Source organism: Schistocerca serialis, chromosome 9 (assembly GCF_023864345.2).
Source record: "Schistocerca serialis cubense isolate TAMUIC-IGC-003099 chromosome 9, iqSchSeri2.2, whole genome shotgun sequence".
NCBI classification, from domain to species: domain Eukaryota; kingdom Metazoa; phylum Arthropoda; class Insecta; order Orthoptera; family Acrididae; genus Schistocerca; species Schistocerca serialis.
Window position 1 is genome coordinate 496,826,582 of NC_064646.1, and position 21,260 is coordinate 496,847,841.

Here is a 21,260-nt window from a genome sequence, read left to right on the forward strand (position 1 = left end):
CCCGGCTGGGTCGGGGAATTTTCTCCGCCCAGGGACTGGGTGTTGTGCTGTCCTCATCATCATCCTATCATCCTCACCAACTGCAGGTCACTGAAGTGGTGTCAGATTGAAGACCGGCACCCGGCGAATGGCCTGCCCGGCGGGGGACCCTAGCCATACGATTAAATAAAAAATCAAAGAGGCACTGAAGTAAGAGTACATGACGATCTTACCAATTGGGACAGCAGTTTCCAGTGGAGCCCTGCAAGAGAATTGGTGTTAGCAAAAATAAGGTCAGGAGCATTAAGGCATAAAACAGATATGCGGCATTGAGACTGAGCATCCAGACCTCCCCCTTTTCCGTGCCACTGTTGTCTCCCCACCCCCCACCCCACCCTAACCTTCAACCCCCACTGCCTGTGACACCTCTTTCAGAAGCACGTAATTGACCCACTCATTGCACACCCGACAGAGCAGTCTGTGGCCCAGCAGCTATAAAGGTACAAACTGGATCCGAACCCAACACTTCGCCTTAAGATGGTGAGTAGTAAACTTGACTAAACATTTTGACAGCACGACACCACAACACAGCCCTAGAAGATTTCATCAAAGTAACTTGTTTTTGGGCTGTCATGGCAAGCAAATATGATTCATAACTTGGTAACATGTGTAAAGGGTACTGACAAGTTCTACAAGTGGACCATCTGATGGGCATATCAAGTGCTGACATGCTTCTGTGAAGTGAAGACTTACATCTACATGCATTTGCTGTAAATGCCTGTTGTTGTGGCACACAGAAGGGTGGCATTTTTTTGCCATAGCTCTCCAAAGAGGGGGGGGGAGAGAGAGAGAGAGAGAGAGAGAGAGAGAGAGAGAGAGAGAGAGAGAGCGCTTGTTTAGTTGGTGTGATAGCAATGTTCAACGAAGTCCATTGGCAGACACTGCAAGAGAAGTGCTGTGCATCATATAGAAGTTTTATGTGGAAATTCTGGAAGCCCACATTGATTCCAGCAAGAGTTGGGGAACATACTACTTCCTCCCACATACACCACATGAAATGATCACCGCAAAATAATAATAGAACTACTTTGACACAAGTGTTCTGTATCCAGACTATTAGCAGAGCCCTAAGTGTCAGTTGTATGTTATATTTATTACTGTGCCGTGCAGTATAATGATCATGACTGTTGGAGGGAAAACCAGCTAGTCTCCAAACTTAAGCTATGTTGGATCTCTGGAGAACTACCTGTCTGTATCCACTAAACTGCGGACATTGTACTAACTTACTACAGTTAGTGAATTTCAGAAAGTATTGTTTTTGTGATGACTGCAGAGAGGAGAATTACTTGTGCCAATAACATTATTCACACATTCATTCATTCAGTCTACTTAATTACGTTGTATATTTTCTGCACTGACATCACAATGCCCCCATATCTGGGGGTTGGCTGTATGTATGATGTTCCCAAGAGTTCTATAAGTATACTTAAAGTACTTATTCCTTGCAGGTTAACGTGATTGCTGTAAGATAGTGATATGTCTACTTAGGCCATGCTTTGCTTTTTTCCATTATCATGTTAACTGTTGAAGATTTTGTCCTGTTGACTTACTGTGTGTTCTGCTGCAGAGCCTCGGGGTTGTCCTGTATGTGCTGGTCTGTGGAGCCCTCCCATTTGATGGCCGCACACTGCAGTCTCTCCGTACAAGGGTTATCTCGGGCAAATTTCGGATTCCATTTTTTATGAGTGCAGGTATGTATCTTTTCTTACAAGATTTTGATGTTTTCCAGTAACGTGTTTACTCTTGCTTGCAAGAAACCTCTGGATGTCTTCACAGAATATTATCTTTTATACAGAAAGGTTAGGCTGCTGTATGGCTGAATTTTTCCATATGTGTCCTCTTTTTTTTATATATATATATATATATTTTTTTTTTTTTTTTTTTTTTTCCCCCTGTAATTTGTGTCCAGAGCCAATTTTAAAATTTGATAAAATGTCCAGAATTTTGATTCATATTAATTCAAAGATAAATTGCGCAACAAATTTTCAGCATAGCATCCAACATAGGCAAAGCTGAATCGTGCAATAAGCAATTGTTAATGTCTGTGTGCAGCATTATGGCCCCTGACTCTAGTGTTACAATTATTAAGTGCCGTCAGGTTTTTGCTGTAGCTGGACACTGCTGACATTAGTGATATAACGGTGTTATGACAAGCTTAATTTAATTTTGTATTTATTACTACAAATAAGTACTGTATTTAAACGTAAATGATTCTACAATGCACTTTTTTGAAACCTTGTAACTAGTGTGTGTAATTTATGCCACAGTAGGTGATTGTTAAGAAGTGGGGACTGGGCCTGTAATGTCATTGCTGAGCAAAATGGTGCAAATGCTTTCCCCTGCAACACTCCTCTCCCAGTAATGATCTGCAGTCCATTTTTCCCTGCTCTACCTGCATCCCCTGATCTAAGGTTTCGTAACGTTGCATGCAGATGTTCTGAATTGTTGTTTGATTGTGGTTTGAATAGTTTTTAAATTAATAACAAATATGCCTAAATGTAAGTGAAGGTTTATTATACTTCTGCAACAAAAGGCTCCTTGTTTTAGATGTTGCAGGGATGAGTTCGAGTGCGAGTGTATAGTTAATAAGTCCACTAAGTATGTATCTGTGGGAAATAAATGAGGGCGAGGTTTACAAACACATTTAGAATCTGAAAACCACAAAAAGAGTTACCAAGAAGAAGCATCATCTTCAAAATGAGCTCAATTTTTCATGAAAATGAGCAGTAAAAAAGAAGACAAAGTGTGTCTCACTGAATGTACTCTTGTGATTCATTATGAAGCATCATAACAGCTATAAAGTGACAGACTGGACAACCAGTTTGATATAATCCTTCGAGCATGGTAAAAATTTTGATTGCAAGAACAAAAACATAAGCAATAATATACTCAGTGCTCAGTCCTCATTCTTTTGAAAGTGTTATCACGAGTTTGGGAGATAATGACTATGGTATTTCTATTGATAGCAATAACTGTAGGTTATTGTTAAAGTCTCAATCAGTTTTCAATATCTAGCTTGGAAAAATTGGTGGTTTGCAATCAGAATTAATTGAGCTATGTTAACAATTTAAAGACTCTGCAGATGCTTTCTTTATTTTTAAAGAGTGTTCCTCAGAATAAGGATCTCCTTGCTAAATGCACAACTTTCATAGAAGATAAATGTAACACAATGTCTGGAGGAATGTGTTGGGTTCCAGAAGGGGAAAATATTCCTTTTTATAAACTTAAACTGGGGACTTTTGATTGAGGTCAAGTGTCAAGATCACACTCTAAATGATTATACATTCATCATGCTGCAGACACATGGAAGATTGGTATTCAAAATATAAAATGTTTCAATACTTCTGAAACTATGTGGTCCAGAATATTGAACTTCAAGAATTTTCCGAATTTGTTGATGTTAAATATCTGCAAGAAATTGTTATCTCATAGCAAAGCATCTGGGGGTAAACAGACTTATTCGTGTGTTCCCTGCTCTGAAGTCATACTTTCTCTCTCATCATAACACATCTATAATCATTACAGAGTTACTTGAAAAAGATTTTAGCAAGATCTGTCTATTCCATCTACAAACACTTCTTGGCATGTTTTGCTTGTGCAGAGCTGATCTTGAGAAAGAAACTAGTTCACACATTGAATTCCTTGGAGCTGTATTGTCTATTAATAACGTGCTCACCAATTGTGGGGGCAATCCATTCTTGAGCATAAAAGTGAAAGCTCTGTTGGCAGAGAAATGTAAAAATTGACGGGATGCTAAATGTGACAAATTCACAGTAGTAATTGTAGTTGGGCTCTACGGAAGATGTACAGAATATCTCCAAAACTGATTGCACTCCAAGCAAGAGTTGACCTGTTTTGTGTGGTTACCTCTTCAAAAATTGCTGAATGGAAGGACATGGAACCAACCATTAAATATCTTTCGGATAGAGGTGTACATGTAGATGATGTGAAATGCTTCAGTGAATTCTGCTGTCTGAAGAAGTTGGTGACTCAAGAACATGAACATAACAATGATTTCATTAATCTTCGGTCTCACAAAAAGTGGACCATGTATTGGAAAAATGCACACATTCTTCTCATCATTTGGAACTATGAAAAATTGCACAGTTTTTGTTCGGCATTCCATCCCACGAAGCAAATGTGGAAACATTTTTCTCCCTAATGCAGAGTCAGTGGACAAGAGACAGGTACAGTTTGTCTGTGGACTCCTTTTGCAACTACAACATAATTATAAAAATGTTGGTTGCAAAGAATTCCACAGCTATATGATGAATGACAAATGACCGTTACAAAAGATATACTCTACAAAAAAATATTCCTAGGCTACCATTAACCAGGAAAAATGGTAGAAAACAAATAATTCTAATTTTTTTCTAAATATAAAAATGTAAGAATAAATGCTATCTATAATAATCTACATTTTCTTGGCCCACTGACCAATTGTTCTGGTCCATACTTGGCAGCACAAATCGGAAGACAGTGTTGACTGCCAACCTATGTGACCTAACAATTGTATTATGACAGTTTTAATTTTATTTCATGTTCATTACTACAAATGCCCAGTGCATTTGAACATGAATGTCTCTTTAATAAGCTTTTAAGGAAAAAAAAAAAAAAAAAACGAAAACAAAACAAACCAATAATACCCAAACAAATAGTGCTTGCAGCATCATTCATATTATTCTCAGAGTCAACAGAAAGAATTCATTTATTTCCCATTGCATACAAAATTACTTTTAAAGAAGAATCTTATGTGCCTGTTTGATAGAGCAGTCCCAAATTACAAATTAGTCCAGTGTGATATTCTGTCAATCGATATGTGTTAACAGGAACAATAAAACGTGAAGAATAACCGGTACACCAACAGTGGTAGCATCACCCAGGCCCACACTGACTGATGCCACCGTGCGGCAGTGCTGCTCTGTCACTGGAGGAGCACTTGTTATTCTTTGTGTTTTCCTGTCACAGCTAATACATATTGATTAACCGGATATCACACTGGACTAATTTGGAGCCTCTTTATTGAATAGGTACATAAAATTCTATTTTAAGAATAATTTTGCGTGTAAAGGAACCCAAACCGACACATTCAGTCAGCACTGGGTGGTGGTCGAAAAATATGATGAGCAGTTTGGTCTGAATGCACCTACACATTGCAAAAATGAAAGTGTAAATATCTACCAAAACATCAGAGAAAATGGGCCTGATGACTCATAGGAGGGACACCCAGTATATTGGTGCTGTTGCAACATCCTTCATGGTTTTGTTTTACTTTTTATAGTATATTATAGAAGCAAGGTCATGTGGAAAAATAATTAGTCATAGATGTAGCTTCTCTCTCTCTCTCTCTCTCTCTCTCTCTCTCTCTCTCTCTCTCTCTCTCTCTCTCTCTCTCTCTCTCACACACACACACACACAGAAAAAGTAAGGTACATTATCTCCACATTCAGTTATTTGTGTCGCTAGTAGGCTATTGCATAATTGTCATAATTTAGATAGTTGGTTAATTATAAGTTCTATGACTCATTTGCACAATTTCTATCAAAATTACATGGAATGGGTTGGTGTATGTGCTATGTACATACAATGTGTGTGTGTGTGTGTGTGTGTGTGTGTGTGTGTGTGTGGTTTAATTGCACAGTGGCCACTTACAGATTATTGGATAAGATGATGGTTTAAATTGAATGAAAACTGGTATTTCAGTAAACAAAAAACAGAATGTAGGCACTCCTACTTGCTCTTGTAATTCATTATTTGTTGATCTTTCAGTTATCTGTTATTTGCCCTTCACTTGCTGACCCTCCACTGCACTGCTGCAGCTTGTCTCCAATCTTTTAGTATGTGCGCTGTGACCACTTTGCATACATCCACGATTTCTGAGCACTAGGGATGAAAACTGAATCAGCTACATGTACACTGCTATCTATTGCTGTTTTCTTATTTCTTTTGTATTGTAATTTCTCTTCTACAGTATTCTCTTGTTCTCTATATGAATTTGCTTCCTATGTTCCTATCAGATTGTGTATCTCCAATTGAAATTCCATATATATTTATTTGCTCATATCGAATGTCATCTAAATTTTCTAATCTCTTCCATGGTTTTGGTTCCATCTTTATTCTATTGAGTGCTTAAAGCTAGACTGTGTCATACATGAATATGAATGTCAGTTGTTACTGCTGATGGCCCCTTTCATTTTGCTTCTCTCTCATTTTATGTAGAGTATTTCTTTTCCCTAGCATCTGTTCACCTTTTCCTTAGCCTTTGTTATTTTTCTGTGTGCCTTATCTCCTTCCGGAGACATTGCTCCATTGTCTGAACTCTAGAAATCCATCATTAGTTCCTTTCTATGTGGTATTGGACTGATTATGGTTGTTCTAGTCCAACAATTACTGCAGTGGTTTTTCTCTACTTTCATTTCCACTTCCATCAATATGGCGACAGATGATAGTTTGTCACATTAATCTTGTTGCTTTTTATGGATGCAAACTAACTTATTATCTTGTAGCTGACAACATTTTAATGCACATTTGGAGGACTGATAAATAGGTGATTTATACCAAACTTGAAGGCTGAGGTTAATGAATAAATTTGATTGTTATTGATAACCACCAGAAAATCTGTTGTGTTAAAGTGATATTTCATTTTGTGTAGAATGTGAACACCTCATCCGCCATATGCTGGTTGTCGACCCAGAGAAGAGGCTCAGCATAAAACAAATTCTGAATCACAAGTGGATGACTCAGGTATGTTACTTTATGTATGTTGTATTTAGTTAAATAAGAGATGTGTTCTTGCTGCATCTGAATTTCTCTCTATTTATTTATTTGTTCCAGGGGGAAATTCAGCCCAGCTTGCAGAAAATAATTTCAGACTTGGATCAGCCAGAGGATCTACTTGAGAGCCCCGAGCCTCTGAATAATCTGGTCATGGAGCACATGTTGAAACTGCCAGGCCTCGACAAGGATATGATTGTGCAGGTGTGCTATTCATGCATATGAGGAAACTGAGCCTTTTCTTCCTATAAAATGGTGTCCATAAACATTTTGCCAGGTTTTTCTTGTATCAGAAAAAACCAGTTTTCACTAATTGCTTTAATTAGCATTAGATTTATGATGTGACTTGAAGTGACAAACCCACATTTGTTCATAGTAGTGGATTGATTGTTTTTAAAATGGTGTAGACATTGATTTTGTATTTCCTTTTGGTCCACATACAACCAATATGGCATCTCTCTTGCACAGGTGTTTGTCATAATTACATGATCCATGGATTGTACTGTGTTGTTTCTTTTGATATCATGTCCTATAGCATCAGCTGTATCATACTCTTGTATGCCACTTGTTTACTGTACTGTGCACCTTCTTGATATTTTTCATGGGGATATTCTTCATGTGGAGCAACTTCAAAGGAAGTGCAGCCATGTTTTAATTTATTGGACCATATCCATCATCTTCTTTTTCATCATAGTCATCATCATCACCACCACCACCACCACCACCACCACCACCATCATCATCATCATCATCATCATCATCATCATTTGCCAATTGTACAGTTACAGGAAGAAATGGTGAGCATTTGGCACCACACCCAGGATTGTAGACCTTTTTGCACATGACATTATGAAACTAGGAGAGGAGTGTGGGAGATTTGTAGATGGAGGGCCTTGCCACTGATTTTTTCCCCTGGTATTTCTGCATCAAAGTTTTTTGTACCTATTTTACATTTCTCCATTCTCATCAAGTGACCACACCTCTGCACTTTCTTGTATTAATGATGGGTATTTTGATGGTAGTTTAATCCCCGTTGATTTCATTTTTTGAACTTTTTAGTCTCTTGTTTCATAGTTGTAAGGAATTTCATTTCATAGCTTGGAGTTTTCAGTTGTCCTTACCTCAGAGGATATATGTTTCCACCACATAGGTCATATCTGGTGCAAAGTAAGTCTGAAATATGATAATTTACCTTTGTTGAGTATTTTATTATCCCATAGTAGGTATCTGACTTTGGTGTGGATATGTGAAGCATTTTACACTCTGTTGGGTTTTTCTGTTTTACAGTATTATTGTTGAATATGATTCTTCCCACGTATTTAAAGCTGTAAATCAGTTTCAATATAATTTCATCTAAAAGGGTGTTGGAGGTTGTTCCTTCCCTTTTGATTGCCACTTCCACTGTTTTAGTTTTGCTTGGTTTAAGCTTGAACACTCTGGGCTAGCTACCGCATGATTATTATAAGTATCCAATTTCACTTGCCTTCCTTCTACAAATCTCCCACACTGCTCTCCTAGTTTCATAATGTCATATGTAAATACTGGATCCCTTTTCTTGGATACTTTTCTTGTAAATCTTAATCAACTTTGGACGAGTTACTATTGACAGTAAATAGTTAAAACCAAATAATATTAAAAAGGCACTATATTTCAGCTTAGCCATTTGAACAAAACAAACAAGTCAAAACAAAACTATTCCACACATCAAAGTTGTGTTCAAATTGTATTATTGAAAAGTATGTATCATCATCATCATCATCATCATCATCATCATCATCATCAATAGCAACAACAGCAATCATTGGTATCAATACCATTTTGGTGCAAGGCTAAGAATATTTCACCTAGTTGTGAACACAGGATGAATTTTATTAAATCTCACACTATTATTTTGAAAATAGTTACTGTAAAAGTAGGAAAATTGTCATATAATTTTGTGTTCCTTTAGAAACTGCTGTATAATTTTGTGTTCCATTAGTAGTTAATGTCTCGTGCATTTTTACAGCTGAACATTTTCAAGTTCAAATCAAATTGTGGTTGGAGAAGTCAAATAGTGGACTGCTGCTGTTTAAGAATCACATTATATATTTTTCCTAAATTAAATTTAAACTTGTAGCACAAATCTTCCACTGAAATGGAACTTTGCTGTTTTTGTGCAGTCTGTGCGAAATCATGGCTTTGACCACATCAGTGCCATCTACAGTTTGCTGGTTGACAAACTGGAGAAGCGTAGACTGATAAGTTCCAGTACGGGAAGTCTACCAGTAATTCAGAGGAAAGCGAGCATAACAACAGGTGAGTGGCGGCAGAGGATTTTAAAAAAACTTAAGAAACGCCTTGTGCTCATATTTGTCCTCAATCTGCTCTCTTTACTGTGCTTCCTTCCATGCTCAACGTGTTATATTAAGGCTTCTTCTGACCCATATTGCATGCTCGATATTGCAGGTGTGGTAGACCGTAGCCCTGTGGGTGACGGAGAGACGGAGCAGGGCGCTGGGTCTCCCCTCGTATCCATGCCAACCATCCCTGCTGTCTTCTTGCTGGAAGACCCTGAGTCGCTGGAGAAGGTTTGCATCTTAAATAAGCCATAAAATGTTAGCGAATAAACAAATGAGCCATAAAGGGAATGTCAAAGTACATGTGCATATGTATTGTTTGTTGTAATTTTGAAATGTGGACAATTGTTAGTAGCTGAAATGTGACGCTTAGGAAGGCATGGAGACAATCTGTGCTCTTATTTATCTTTAAGATCTTAATGATCAGTTAATGCTTACTTTTGTTGTGGACAAATGCCTTGCTGTTTCCAAGTCACTGAATGCTTATATGGCATTTTCATGAAGAAAAAATATTAATTTGGCAAGTCAGTGAAATAAGCAATACAGAATACATGCAATTTGTCTGTTGCCCATTGAAAAGTGATTGGAACATCTGACAGTTACAAGAAACTAAGAGAAAAATCTTTGTCATGGCAACTAGTAAGTCTTAGTGAATTGTAACAGGTCCACAGATGGATTACAAGAGGAGAAGGTGCAAAATGAACATGAAGATGAGCCTTATTCGAAACACCATTTTGATAATGGCCTTGACATATTTTTCTGTTTTTATCTTTATGTTCCCCCTTCCTACTACTCTTGAAGGCTCACTCATTCCTTCCACAGTCGTAGAGTACTCGTTTTCCATCTTCACCATACTTCTTCATTGGAATCTGTAGCTTGCCATATTTTGTAGATATTCAGTCTGTCATCTGCTGTTTGTTTTTATTTGTCAAAGAAATTGCTTCCTTAACTTTGTTTCCTAAAACGAGTGCTTATCTGCTGTGTGTAAGTATGTCACCTAAAAAAAGTAATTTCTCTGAGCTGAATATGTGTCTAGTCCTTTTTCACCTTTGCTTCTGTACTATAATAGCAAATGCATTATAGAAATTTATGCTTGTGCCATTTCAGGTGTCATTAATTTGGGTTTCCTTCTGTAGGTTGCGGGTGCATTGTGTTTCATGCTTCTTTGCATGAGTTTGTTAAGTCATAGCTGTACATTTCCAATTTACATCTTCTGCTTCTAATGTCTATCCATTTCTCAGTTGTTGGTAACCATTACAGCTATGTCACTTTTACTTATTCTAAAAAAGTTTGTAACTCCTGTGTGAAGTCTTGGTCCTTAAATTCATGAGCCGAGATGTTCTACTTTTTTCTCGTCCTCATTTGCCAGGTATCTTTCCTTGAAGAAAGATCTGGAGCAATTTCTGCCTGTTTCCATTACTTATTCATGATATGTGTCAACTTCTTCTTCTTTTTCCTTATGCAGAGAATGTTGTCATTAATAATTTTGTCTGTCAATGACACTCTTAGCATTGTCCTGTAGAGCCACATCTCAAATATCTCAAGTCAATTATCTGTTGTCTTGATGAAAGGTCAGGTCTCAGCTCCATAGAAAAGGATGGGAAATATGTTGCAAAGTAGAGATCTTAATTCCATTTCAGTTTAGAGGTGATGGTTGTTTAACTCATTAGTCATTTTACAAGATACAGCTCTAGCTTTCTCATTACCGATTTTAATTTCTTGCAACTGATTCCATTGGTTGTTATTGTCAGTTCCCAGATACGGCTACTTGTATACTTGTTCAATACATTTACCGTTAATGTTTAGAAGACAGTTTGGTATGTCTTTCTTGATGATGACCATTGTTTTTCTTAACATTAATTTATAGGCTATAAGGCTCGCTTTTTTCATTGACTCTGGATGTGAGATGTTGAAAACCATTTAAGCTGTGCGCAGATATTACAATATCATCATAGTGGATATTGTTCAGCTTCTCTCCATTCAAGGCAATTCCTTCCTCAACATATTCAAGGCTTCCTTGAAGATATTTTCCGAACAAAGATCAATTATTAGTGGTGACAAAATACACTCCTGGGCATATCTTTATTGTTATGCTCCAGAGTTCTTATAATTCTTCCTATTACACTCCTGGAAATGGAAAAAAGAACACATTGACACCGGTGTGTCAGACCCACCATACTTGCTCCGGATACTGCGAGAGGGCTGTACAAGCAATGATCACACGCACGGCACAGCGGACACACCAGGAACCGCGGTGTTGGCTGGCGAATGGCGCTAGCTGCGCAGCATTTGTGCACCGCCGCCGTCAGTGTCAGCCAGTTTGCCGTGGCATACAGAGCTCCATCGCAGTCTTTAACACTGGTAGCATGCCGCGACAGCGTGGACGTGAACCGTATGTGCAGTTGACGGACTTTGAGCGAGGACGTATAGTGGGCATGCGGGAGGCCGGGTGGACGTACCGCCGAATTGCTCAACACGTGGGGCGTGAGGTCTCCACAGTACATCGATGTTGTCGCCAGTGGTCGGCGGAAGGTGCACGTGCCCGTCGACCTGGGACCAGACCGCAGTGATGCACGGCTGCACGCCAAGACCGTAGGATCCTACGCAGTGCCGTAGGGGACCGCACCGCCACTTCCCAGCAAATTAGGAACACTGTTGCTCCTGGGGTATCGGCGAGGGCCATTCGCAACCGTCTCCATGAAGCTGGGCTACGGTCCCGCACACCGTTAGGCCGTCTTCCGCTCACGCCCCAACATCGTGCAGCCCGCCTCCAGTGGTGTCGCGACAGTCGTGAATGGAGGGACGAATGGAGACGTGTCGTCTTCAGCGATGAGAGTCGCTTCTGCCTTGGTGCCAATGATGGTCGTATGCGTGTTTGGCGCCGTGCAGGTGAGCGCCACAATCAGGACTGCATACGACCGAGGCACACAGGGCCAACACCCGGCATCATGGTGTGGGGAGCGATCTCCTACACTGGCCGTACACCACTGGTGATCGTCGAGGGGACACTGAATAGTGCACGGTACATCCAAACCGTCATCGAACCCATCGTTCTACCATTCCTAGACCGGCAAGGGAACCTGCTGTTCCAACAGGACAATGCACGTCCGCATGTATCCCGTGCCACCCAACGTGCTCTAGAAGGTGTAAGTCAACTACCCTGGCCAGCAAGATCTCCGGATCTGTCCCCCATTGAGCATGTTTGGGACTGGATGAAGCGTCGTCTCACGCGGTCTGCACGTCCAGCACGAACGCTGGTCCAACTGAGGCGCCAGGTGGAAATGGCATGGCAAGCCATTCCACAGGACTACATCCAGCATCTCTACGATCGTCTCCATGGGAGAATAGCAGCCTGCATTGCTGCGAAAGGTGGATATACACTGTACTAGTGCCGACATTGTGCATGCTCTGTTGCCTGTGTCTATGTGCCTGTGGTTCTGTCAGTGTGATCATGTGATGTATCTGACCCCAGGAATGTGTCAATAAAGTTTCCCCTTCCTGGGACAATGAATTCACGGTGTTCTTATTTCAATTTCCAGGAGTGTATTTTTAACACTTTGGCTATCTTCTGATGTTGTACTCTGTCTAAGGCCTTTTCACAATCAATGAAACAGGTTTAGACATCTCAGCTCATGTCTCTAAACATCTGGAAGAAGATTTAAATGCAGAACAGAGCCTCTCAAGTACTGACAGCATTTCTGAAGCTAAACAGTGTAGGTGCCAATTGTTCTTCACAGACTTGTAGATTTTTAGAAATATTTTCAGGAGACGGCTCATCAAACTTATTGTTTGGAAATCGCTACTTTTCTCTAGGGCCTTGTCATTTTTGGCAAGCTTACAAACTTTGATTGAACCCATTTTTGAGGAATGATACCAGAACTATAAATTTTATTTGTCTGGGAGATGTGGGGTTGGGTTGTTTTGGGGAAGAGACCAAATAGTGAGGTCATCAGATTAGGGAAGGATGGGGAAGGAAGGTGGCCGTGCACTTTCAAAGGAACCATCCCGGCATTTGCCTAGAGCGATTTAGGGAAATCACAGAAAACCTAAATCAGGATGGCCGGATGTGGGATGGGAGATGTGCCTGCTTGTGTGAATGTGTGTATGTGTTTTCCTTTATTTTATGAAGAAGCCTTTCCTGAAAACATAGTGTATAACAGTCTTTCTGTTGTGCCTGTCTGCAACTCAAACATTTCAGATGCAATCTATCCTTGTCATAATTGTTGATATTCCAGTCTGCACTTCCCAATGTTTAATTTTATTGAATACTTTTTTAATCATTCTGTTTGTTCCTCATCAAGGAATTCATAGAATTCAGAATGCATCCTATTTGGTCCTCCTGTTTTCTTATCTATCATTGTCCTCATTGCTGATCTTACTTCTTCTACTATGATATCTGGTCCTGTTTTTCTAATGATGGATCTGGCCTAACCCATGTAATTCTTCCAAGCATGTGTTCTTTCATTTTTTATGTTCAGATTGCCATCATTATCTATTAATATAGATGAGGACATTGCTTGGAAGTTCCCAGTCAGTTCTTTTATTTTCTTATAAATATTGAAGTTGTTATATTCACTTTGAAAAGTTTCAGTCTCTGAATATTTTTGTTTCAATTGTTCTTCTTTTGCTGCTTTGATTTTTGCCTTGATAATTTTGTCCGGCAGTTTATATTCGCCTGGGTTTGCTTTACAGCGTGTTCTTTAATCTATTAGTTGTAATATTTTATCAATCATCACTGACTTTTGTTCCCATGTTTAAGGCTTTAACATTTCTTTTTTTATGATTTTGACTCATTCACAAAAATCTGTAATCGTTTCTTCTACTCTTATATCATGAGATAGTCCTACAAGATTTTCGTTCAGTTTGACTTTCACCTCAGTTTTTAATAGAGGTTCTTTCAGTTTTATTATATTTTAGTATCATTTCCTTTGTGATTCTTTCTAATTTTATTCTGAAAACTCTGAGCAAAAGATTATGGTTCCAAGTGTATCTCAGGTGGAGGATACATTTTGACCGAAGTAAAATTGTTCCTTTATCTTTCATTTACTATGATGCAGTCAAGCTAATTTAAGATTGTTAGCAGGACTACCTTTTGGTGATTTCTAGGTGCATAGTTTCCTTGGTGGGAGTTCAAAAATGTATTAGGTGTTACAGGTTCATATTCCACAGCAAAGGCTCATTTCTTTCACCAAGCCCATGAGGACCTAAGTTGTTGCCTAGACAGCATTTCCTTACGTTGGAATTAAAATCTCCTCCTATTATCAACATGTCTTCTTCTGGTAATGTTTATGACATCTGAAGTCTGAGAATAGAATCCTTCTATGTCTCTGTCACTATGCTGAAAGAGGGGCACATACAGGGCTATTCAAAATGAAGGAACATATTTCAAACATTTATTGCTTCCGAACTACAAAAGTTAGAAAGACAATTGCAATGTTACAGGAAAGAGAAAAGTTCAAATTTTTATGCATTTAATTTGAGCACCATGTGTTACATGACACAGATTCTCAAAGCACGTCTGACATTACATGAATGACACCATTCCAGGATTGGATTCGAAGAGGAGAAGCAGAATTCATCACTGGTGGCCTCCTGGGTCTCAAGACTCATGCCTTGTGACATTTATCTGTGGGTTTACATAAAAGACCACATTTTTATCTCCTCTATGCCTGACACACTTGAAAGTCTGCTATATCACATTATTGAAGCTGTGAATTCAATGAGAGACTAGCTGCTTCATGTGTGACAGGAAATGAGCCAGCATTTTTATATTTGTCGTGCAACATGTGGTGCTCACATTGAATGCACAAATATTTGAACATTTCTCTTTCCAGGAATGTTGGAATTGTGTTTCTATCTTTTGTAGTTTGGAAGCAATAAATGTTTGAAATCTGTTCCTGCTTTTTGAACAGCCATCTATTTGCACAGTACTTATCTGTGCTGATGTAGGATTTACTTGAATACTCTACTATGTCTGACACTGGTACAAAATTAGTAACACATTGTTCCACTAATTTATCTAATATCACACACACTCTGCAACGAAATTCTCTGCCAGATGTCCCCATGTAGGAAACTCTGTGCTCATCAGTGTCACTTAGAGCCAGGCTGTCTCATCTCACCCATGCCCACAGTCTTGATCTTCTTTCTTTCCATTTCTTTGTTGACATTGTGTATTTTTCCATTTTGTGTCATTGTGGTGTCCGATGCATATTCTAGTGTCTAGATCAATTAGTTTTGGTTCCTTGGTACATTGCTCAAGATAATCCTCCCTGGAGATCTGAATGGAGGACTGTATCCAGAACATTTTGTTTAAAGATCATTCACAAGCGTGGTGAAAATACTAAGAATATCCATAGGGATCTGTAATGGAGTGTTTACTCCTTATTCCGAGAGTCTCCCTTTAGCCACTTGAATATAATGGTGTTTATATTCATATATTGCTCTTCCCACTCCAATCCCCTTTCCTGCCACAAGCAGGTGGATGTCAAGAGTTCTTATTTTACCATACCAATTAAACTCTTAAGAACAAGTTGTGTGATTTATGTGAGCAGCAGCAATACCTTCCGAGTAATTTTGTCTTGTATTCTTCTTCCTCTGAAATGTGCTAGGTGTAGGTCAAACGATATTTTTATTAGGGGCGGTGCATTACAGGGCCAAAATTATGAAGGAACTTTAATTACTTTGTCAGATTTGTTATTTTTAAAATTTTCTGTCTCACCTTCCTCAAATCCCTCCTTTCCCTCTACTAATTCCTTCCCACTCCCACCCCTATCCCTCCACATCTCTGAAAGTTTTGATGATACATAGAGGACAAGTTTTCCAGAGTTGTTGGGGTATAACACCAGTTGGCTCAGAATTTGGAGGTGACAAACCACGTGATGTGTTCCAGTGCATGACACATGTTCCCAACTCGCTATAGTAGAGGAATACATCACTTAGTAATAAATGACACATTTACTGTTCTAGATATTCTTCTATAGAATAAAAACATTGACACGGCAAATAAGACTTCATGGATTTACTAACTGTGTATTGTTTTCAATAGTTTTTGTACTTGTGGGTAAATTATTGAACAGCTAAAGGCCCTTGTGGAATATTTCTTTTTTACAAAGTTCTGTATTGGCATGTAACATATGCCGGTTTGAATTTATTGTGGTGTAATGTTTAATGTTTGAGAATTCCAGTTTTCATGTAGTCTGCATTCAGGTAGCACTATGATTTTTTTAAAAGTCTCAAGAATATATAAGTGAGACAGCTTTCTAAAAATAGATTTGTAAGAGTGTATAATTTTGCTTCTTTCAATGATCCTCATGGCTCTGTTCTGGATTCTAAAAGTGCTAAGGGCAGCTGGAGAATTACCCAAGAACATCATACCAAATCTTTGTTGAGACTATATGTATGCATAGTAATGTAATGTAATTATATCTAAAAACACAGATGATGTGACTTACCGAACGAAAGTGCTGGCAGGTCGATAGACACACAAACACAAACATACACACGAAATTCAAGCTTTCGCAACAAACTGTTGCCTCATCAGGAAAGAGGGAAGGAGAGGGAAAGACGATAGGATGTGGGTTTTAAGGGAGAGGGTAAGGAGTCATTCCAATCCCGGGAGCGGAAAGACTTACCTTAGGGGGAAAAAAGGACAGGTACACACACACACACACACACACACACACACACACACACACACACACACACACACACACACACACACACACCCATCTGCACATACACAGACACAAGCAGACATTTGTTGTCTGCTTGTGTCTGTGTATGTGCGTGTGCGTGTGTGTGTGTGTGTGTGTGTGTGTGTGTGTGTGTGTGTTTGTATATATATATATATATATATATATATATATATATATATATATATATATATATGTGTGTGTGCGTGTGCGCACGCGCGCGCGAGGGAAAGACGATAGGATGTGGGTTTTAAGGGAGTGTATACCTGTCCTTTTTTCCCCCTAAGGTAAGTCTTTCCGCTTCCGGGATTGGAATGACTCCTTACCCTCTCCCTTAAAACCCACATCCTTTCGTCTTTCCCTCTCCTTCCCTCTTTCCTGATGAGGCAACAGTTTGTTGCGAAAGCTTGAATTTCGTGTGTATGTTTGTGTTTGTTTCTGTGTCTATTGACCTGCCAGCACTTTTGTTCGGTAAGTCACATCATCTGTGTTTTTAGATATATTTTTCCCACGTGGAATTTTTCCCCCTATTATATTCAATGTAATGTAATTAGATAGATAAAAGTAATCTACTCGCCAAGCGACAGCTGAACACACACACAAAAAGGTTTAACTTATACAAACTTCTGGAGTCAGAAATTCCTTATTCTAGCAGAAGAGTTGATGAGGAAGGAAGAGGGGTGAAGTAAAAGAACTGGAGAGGTTTAGGAAAATGGGTACAGTTCAGAAAAGTCACCCAGAACCTCAGGCCAGGAGAGACTTACTGGATGGGGTGCGAGCATTCTTTTTCATCCCGTTCGGTAAGTCTCACCTGACCTGGGGTTCTGGGTGAGTTGTCTGAACTGTACCCATTTTCCTAAACCTCTCCAGTCCTTTTCCTTCACCTGTCTTACTTCGCATTCAACTCTTCTGCCAAAAGACAAGGCCACTGGCTCTGAAAGATTGTGTAAGTTAAACCTTTTTGTATGGGTTTGTTCTCCTGCCGCTGCTTCGTGAGTAGATTTTTTTATCTATTCAATTACATTATATCAATATAATGGAAGGAAACATTCCACGTGGGAAAAATTATACATAAAAACAAAGATGAGGTGACTTACCGAACAAAAGCGCTGGCAGGTCGATAGATACACAAACAAACATAAACATACACACAAAATTCAAGCTTTCGCAACAAACTGTTGCCTCATCAGGAAAGAGGGAAGGAGAGGGGAAGACGAAAGGAAGTGGGTTTTAAGGGAGAGGGTAAGGAGTCATTCCAGTCCCGGGAGCGGAAAGACTTACCTTAGGGGGAAAAAAGGACAGGTATACACTAGCACACACGCACATATCCATCCACACATACAGACACAAGCAGACATATTTTCAAATGTCTGCTTGTGTCTGTATGTGTGGATGGATATGTGCGTGTGTGCTAGTGTATACCTGTCCTTTTTTCCCCCTAAGGTAAGTCTTTCTGCTCCCGGGACTGGAATGACTCCTTACCCTCTCCCTTAAAACCCATTTCCTTTCGTCTTCCCCTCTCCTTCCCTCTTTCCTGATGAGGCAACAGTTTGTTGCGAAAGCTTGAATCTTGTGTGTATGTTTATGTTTGTTTGTGTATCTATCGACCTGCCAGCGCTTTTGTTCGGTAAGTCACCTCATCTTTGTTTTTATATACAATTACATTATATTGTCAATAATTGATTATTGTCATTGTTGTATGCGTAGTAAGCACTTTTCTACTATTTCCTGGTCAGTACTACACACTTACAGCATCCTAAGATTAGCAGCTACTGCCTCTTTTTCTTCTTCTTCTTCTTCTTCTTCTTCCCTCCCCCCCCCCCCTCCCCCCTCCCCCTCCTAATTGTATACTTCAGTATATCAGTTTATTGGAAATGTTTTCTTACATGTTCATTTGTAATTCTAGTCACTACTTGGTTGCAAACTGGACCTCTCAGACAAGGAAAATGTTGTCAACCATTATACAGAGGGAAGAGATTAAATTTTTTTGTTCACAGTTTGGAGATGTTGACATGCCTATGGAATCTGAATCAGAGGAAACCTCACGACAACCAAGAAGTGGTTCTGGAGTGGATCGGTACCTAACTGCAAGGAGACACACAGTTGGGCCAGGAGATACAGCTCACGAGCAGGTTAGAAAATGAAACTTCTACAATGAAAATAATAATTTTCTAGAATTAATCAGTTTGCTAACTTACACTTATTTTGTAATATTTATTGCTTGTAATTTGCTGTGTAGAATAACATGCAGAAGAATTCATTTTCTGGTAGAGTCCATAAATATAGAATGAGAGCGAGCTTGTGGTTGCTTAGGTTTAAATTGGCCTCAGGTGAGAAGTCAGCTGGAGATATTGCATCCCTTCATTGTAAGTGCACTTGCCAGACAACGACATAATGACACTCACTGACAGTTTGCTTACATCAATGCATCTGGTGGTGTCACTAGAGTAGGAATTGTGTAACGTGTGGAAGAATTTTGCCAACAGATATCACAATATAAAGAGATCAGCAAAGTGGGAAAGGCTTTATGAGAAGCCTAGGAGAGAGGAAGGCAACGAAAGAGGTCTGCCAAAAGTGACCAGTGCCATAATAGTAGATATTTCTAAAATGGATTTTCTGGAGCACAGTATTGTAAGTAAATGAAAGATGAGCTGGAACAAAACAGAAGAAGAATGATCCAGAGATACTTGAAATCATAAGATACGGAAGGAAATTAATTAAAAATGAGATAGGCAAAAAAGGTACTTTAAGAAAGAAATCAAACATTTTCCACATGAAAAGGAAGATTAGTAAGATGACGTACTCTCAGGCATGCAGAAAGAGTTAACTTGGTGCTGAAAATAGAAGGAACAGAGAAACAGTAGGGTCAGTCAGTAGAATACGTAATATAGATTATCAAACTTATTCGGTGTGGTAGGTATTGAGAAATAAGAAGATTCAGTTACCCATAATGAAATGGAGGGCAGCGTGAAACCAGTTGAAAGACTAATGACTTGCTGTTTCTGCTTTAAAGCACTGTAATTTAAAAGTTTCACTTACTTTTATGTATTCATAACTGTACAAAGTGGAAGAAAATTTTTGGTGGCCAGTGTGTAACAGGATTTACTGATTTATGTGTGACTATTTCTGTGATAAAGATGTGTAAAGTTAGTTGTTATTTATTGTACCAGTATCACATGAGGCTATAGCCACAACAACTGCTATATTGTAGAGTTATGAAAATTATTGCTGTAATGTCACATATGATGTATTATGTCGCACGTGACATACTTCTGTATCCGAGAATGCCTCAAAAGAAGTTTCGGAGACATGATCCTTGGCCAAAGATTTGTGTGACAGTGTGCGGTACACATCTTTGCAGGTGCTGGAGGCGCACTACATCGGACTGGACGCAGGTGCAGGTGGTGCCATGCAGCAGCTCAACATCCTGCCCAACACGAACCTGCCACTGAACATTCCGCTCGTGCAGCACCAGCCACCGCAGAACTTCAGCATCAAGGACCAGCACCTGCTGAAGCCTCCCACTGTCATGGGGGCCAGTGAGTGTACTGTCGCTTCTCACATCTTGTTAAACTTCTTTATCCTTAGCTGTGCTTGCAACTACTTGTTGTGGGTGTTTCAAGTCTTTATTGAGGTTGCTCATATTAAATCTTGTTGGACATACATTATTATGGAGATAAATTACTGCCTGAGACTTTTATTTGTTTTGTGGTCATCACCCTTCTGGCTTGCCACGACTTCACCTCCTGTGTAATCCTCTTCATCTCGTGGTAGCAACTGCACCTGACATCCTGAATTATTTGTTGTGTGTATTCCAAGCTCTGTCTTCCACTACAGTTTTTACCCTCTACGGGTCTGAATAGAACCACGGAAGTTATTCCCCAGTGTCTTAAAACGTGCCCTATTGTCCAATCCCTTCTTTTTGTCAGTGTTATCCGTACATTCCTTCCCTTGCCAAGTCTGTGGTGATGCTCCTTATTCCTTATCTTCACCAGTCTACCTAATTTTCAATAACCTGCTGGGGCAGCACATCTCAAACACTTTGATTATCTTCTTTTCCAGATTTCCCATAGTCCGTGATTCCCTTCCACACAATGCTGTGTTCCAAACATACATTTCAGTTACTCCTCATTACTTTCCTTTCTTTGGTGTACCTCCAACCCACATTTTATGCCCATTAGACGGTTCATTTAATTCATTCTTCACTTTCCCTGTGGCTTTTAATGCCTCTCCTCAACTTTTCTTTTATTTGTACTGTTGGTTCTAAATTATTAGAAAGTACTTTGATTCAGATCAAACTGGAAACCTCATCATATGTACAGCACAATTAGCACTCACAGCACTGTACCTATCCTACTAACGGGCTATAGAAAAGGGACAGATTTTTCAATAACCAGATAATTTCTAATGTTCCATT

General features: G+C 39.3%; 1 protein-coding gene across 1 annotated transcript in view; it reads left to right on the forward strand.

The window, feature by feature from the left end:
• The window catches only part of LOC126418703 (serine/threonine-protein kinase SIK3), a 496,441-nt gene that overhangs the window by 392,377 nt on the left and 82,804 nt on the right, over positions 1–21,260 (forward strand). Inside the window, 7 exon segments of the mRNA XM_050085601.1 lie at positions 1,607–1,730; positions 6,692–6,783; positions 6,874–7,017; positions 8,973–9,108; positions 9,259–9,380; positions 18,841–18,975; positions 20,205–20,382. Coding sequence (XP_049941558.1) covers positions 1,607–1,730; positions 6,692–6,783; positions 6,874–7,017; positions 8,973–9,108; positions 9,259–9,380; positions 18,841–18,975; positions 20,205–20,382 — 931 coding nt within the window.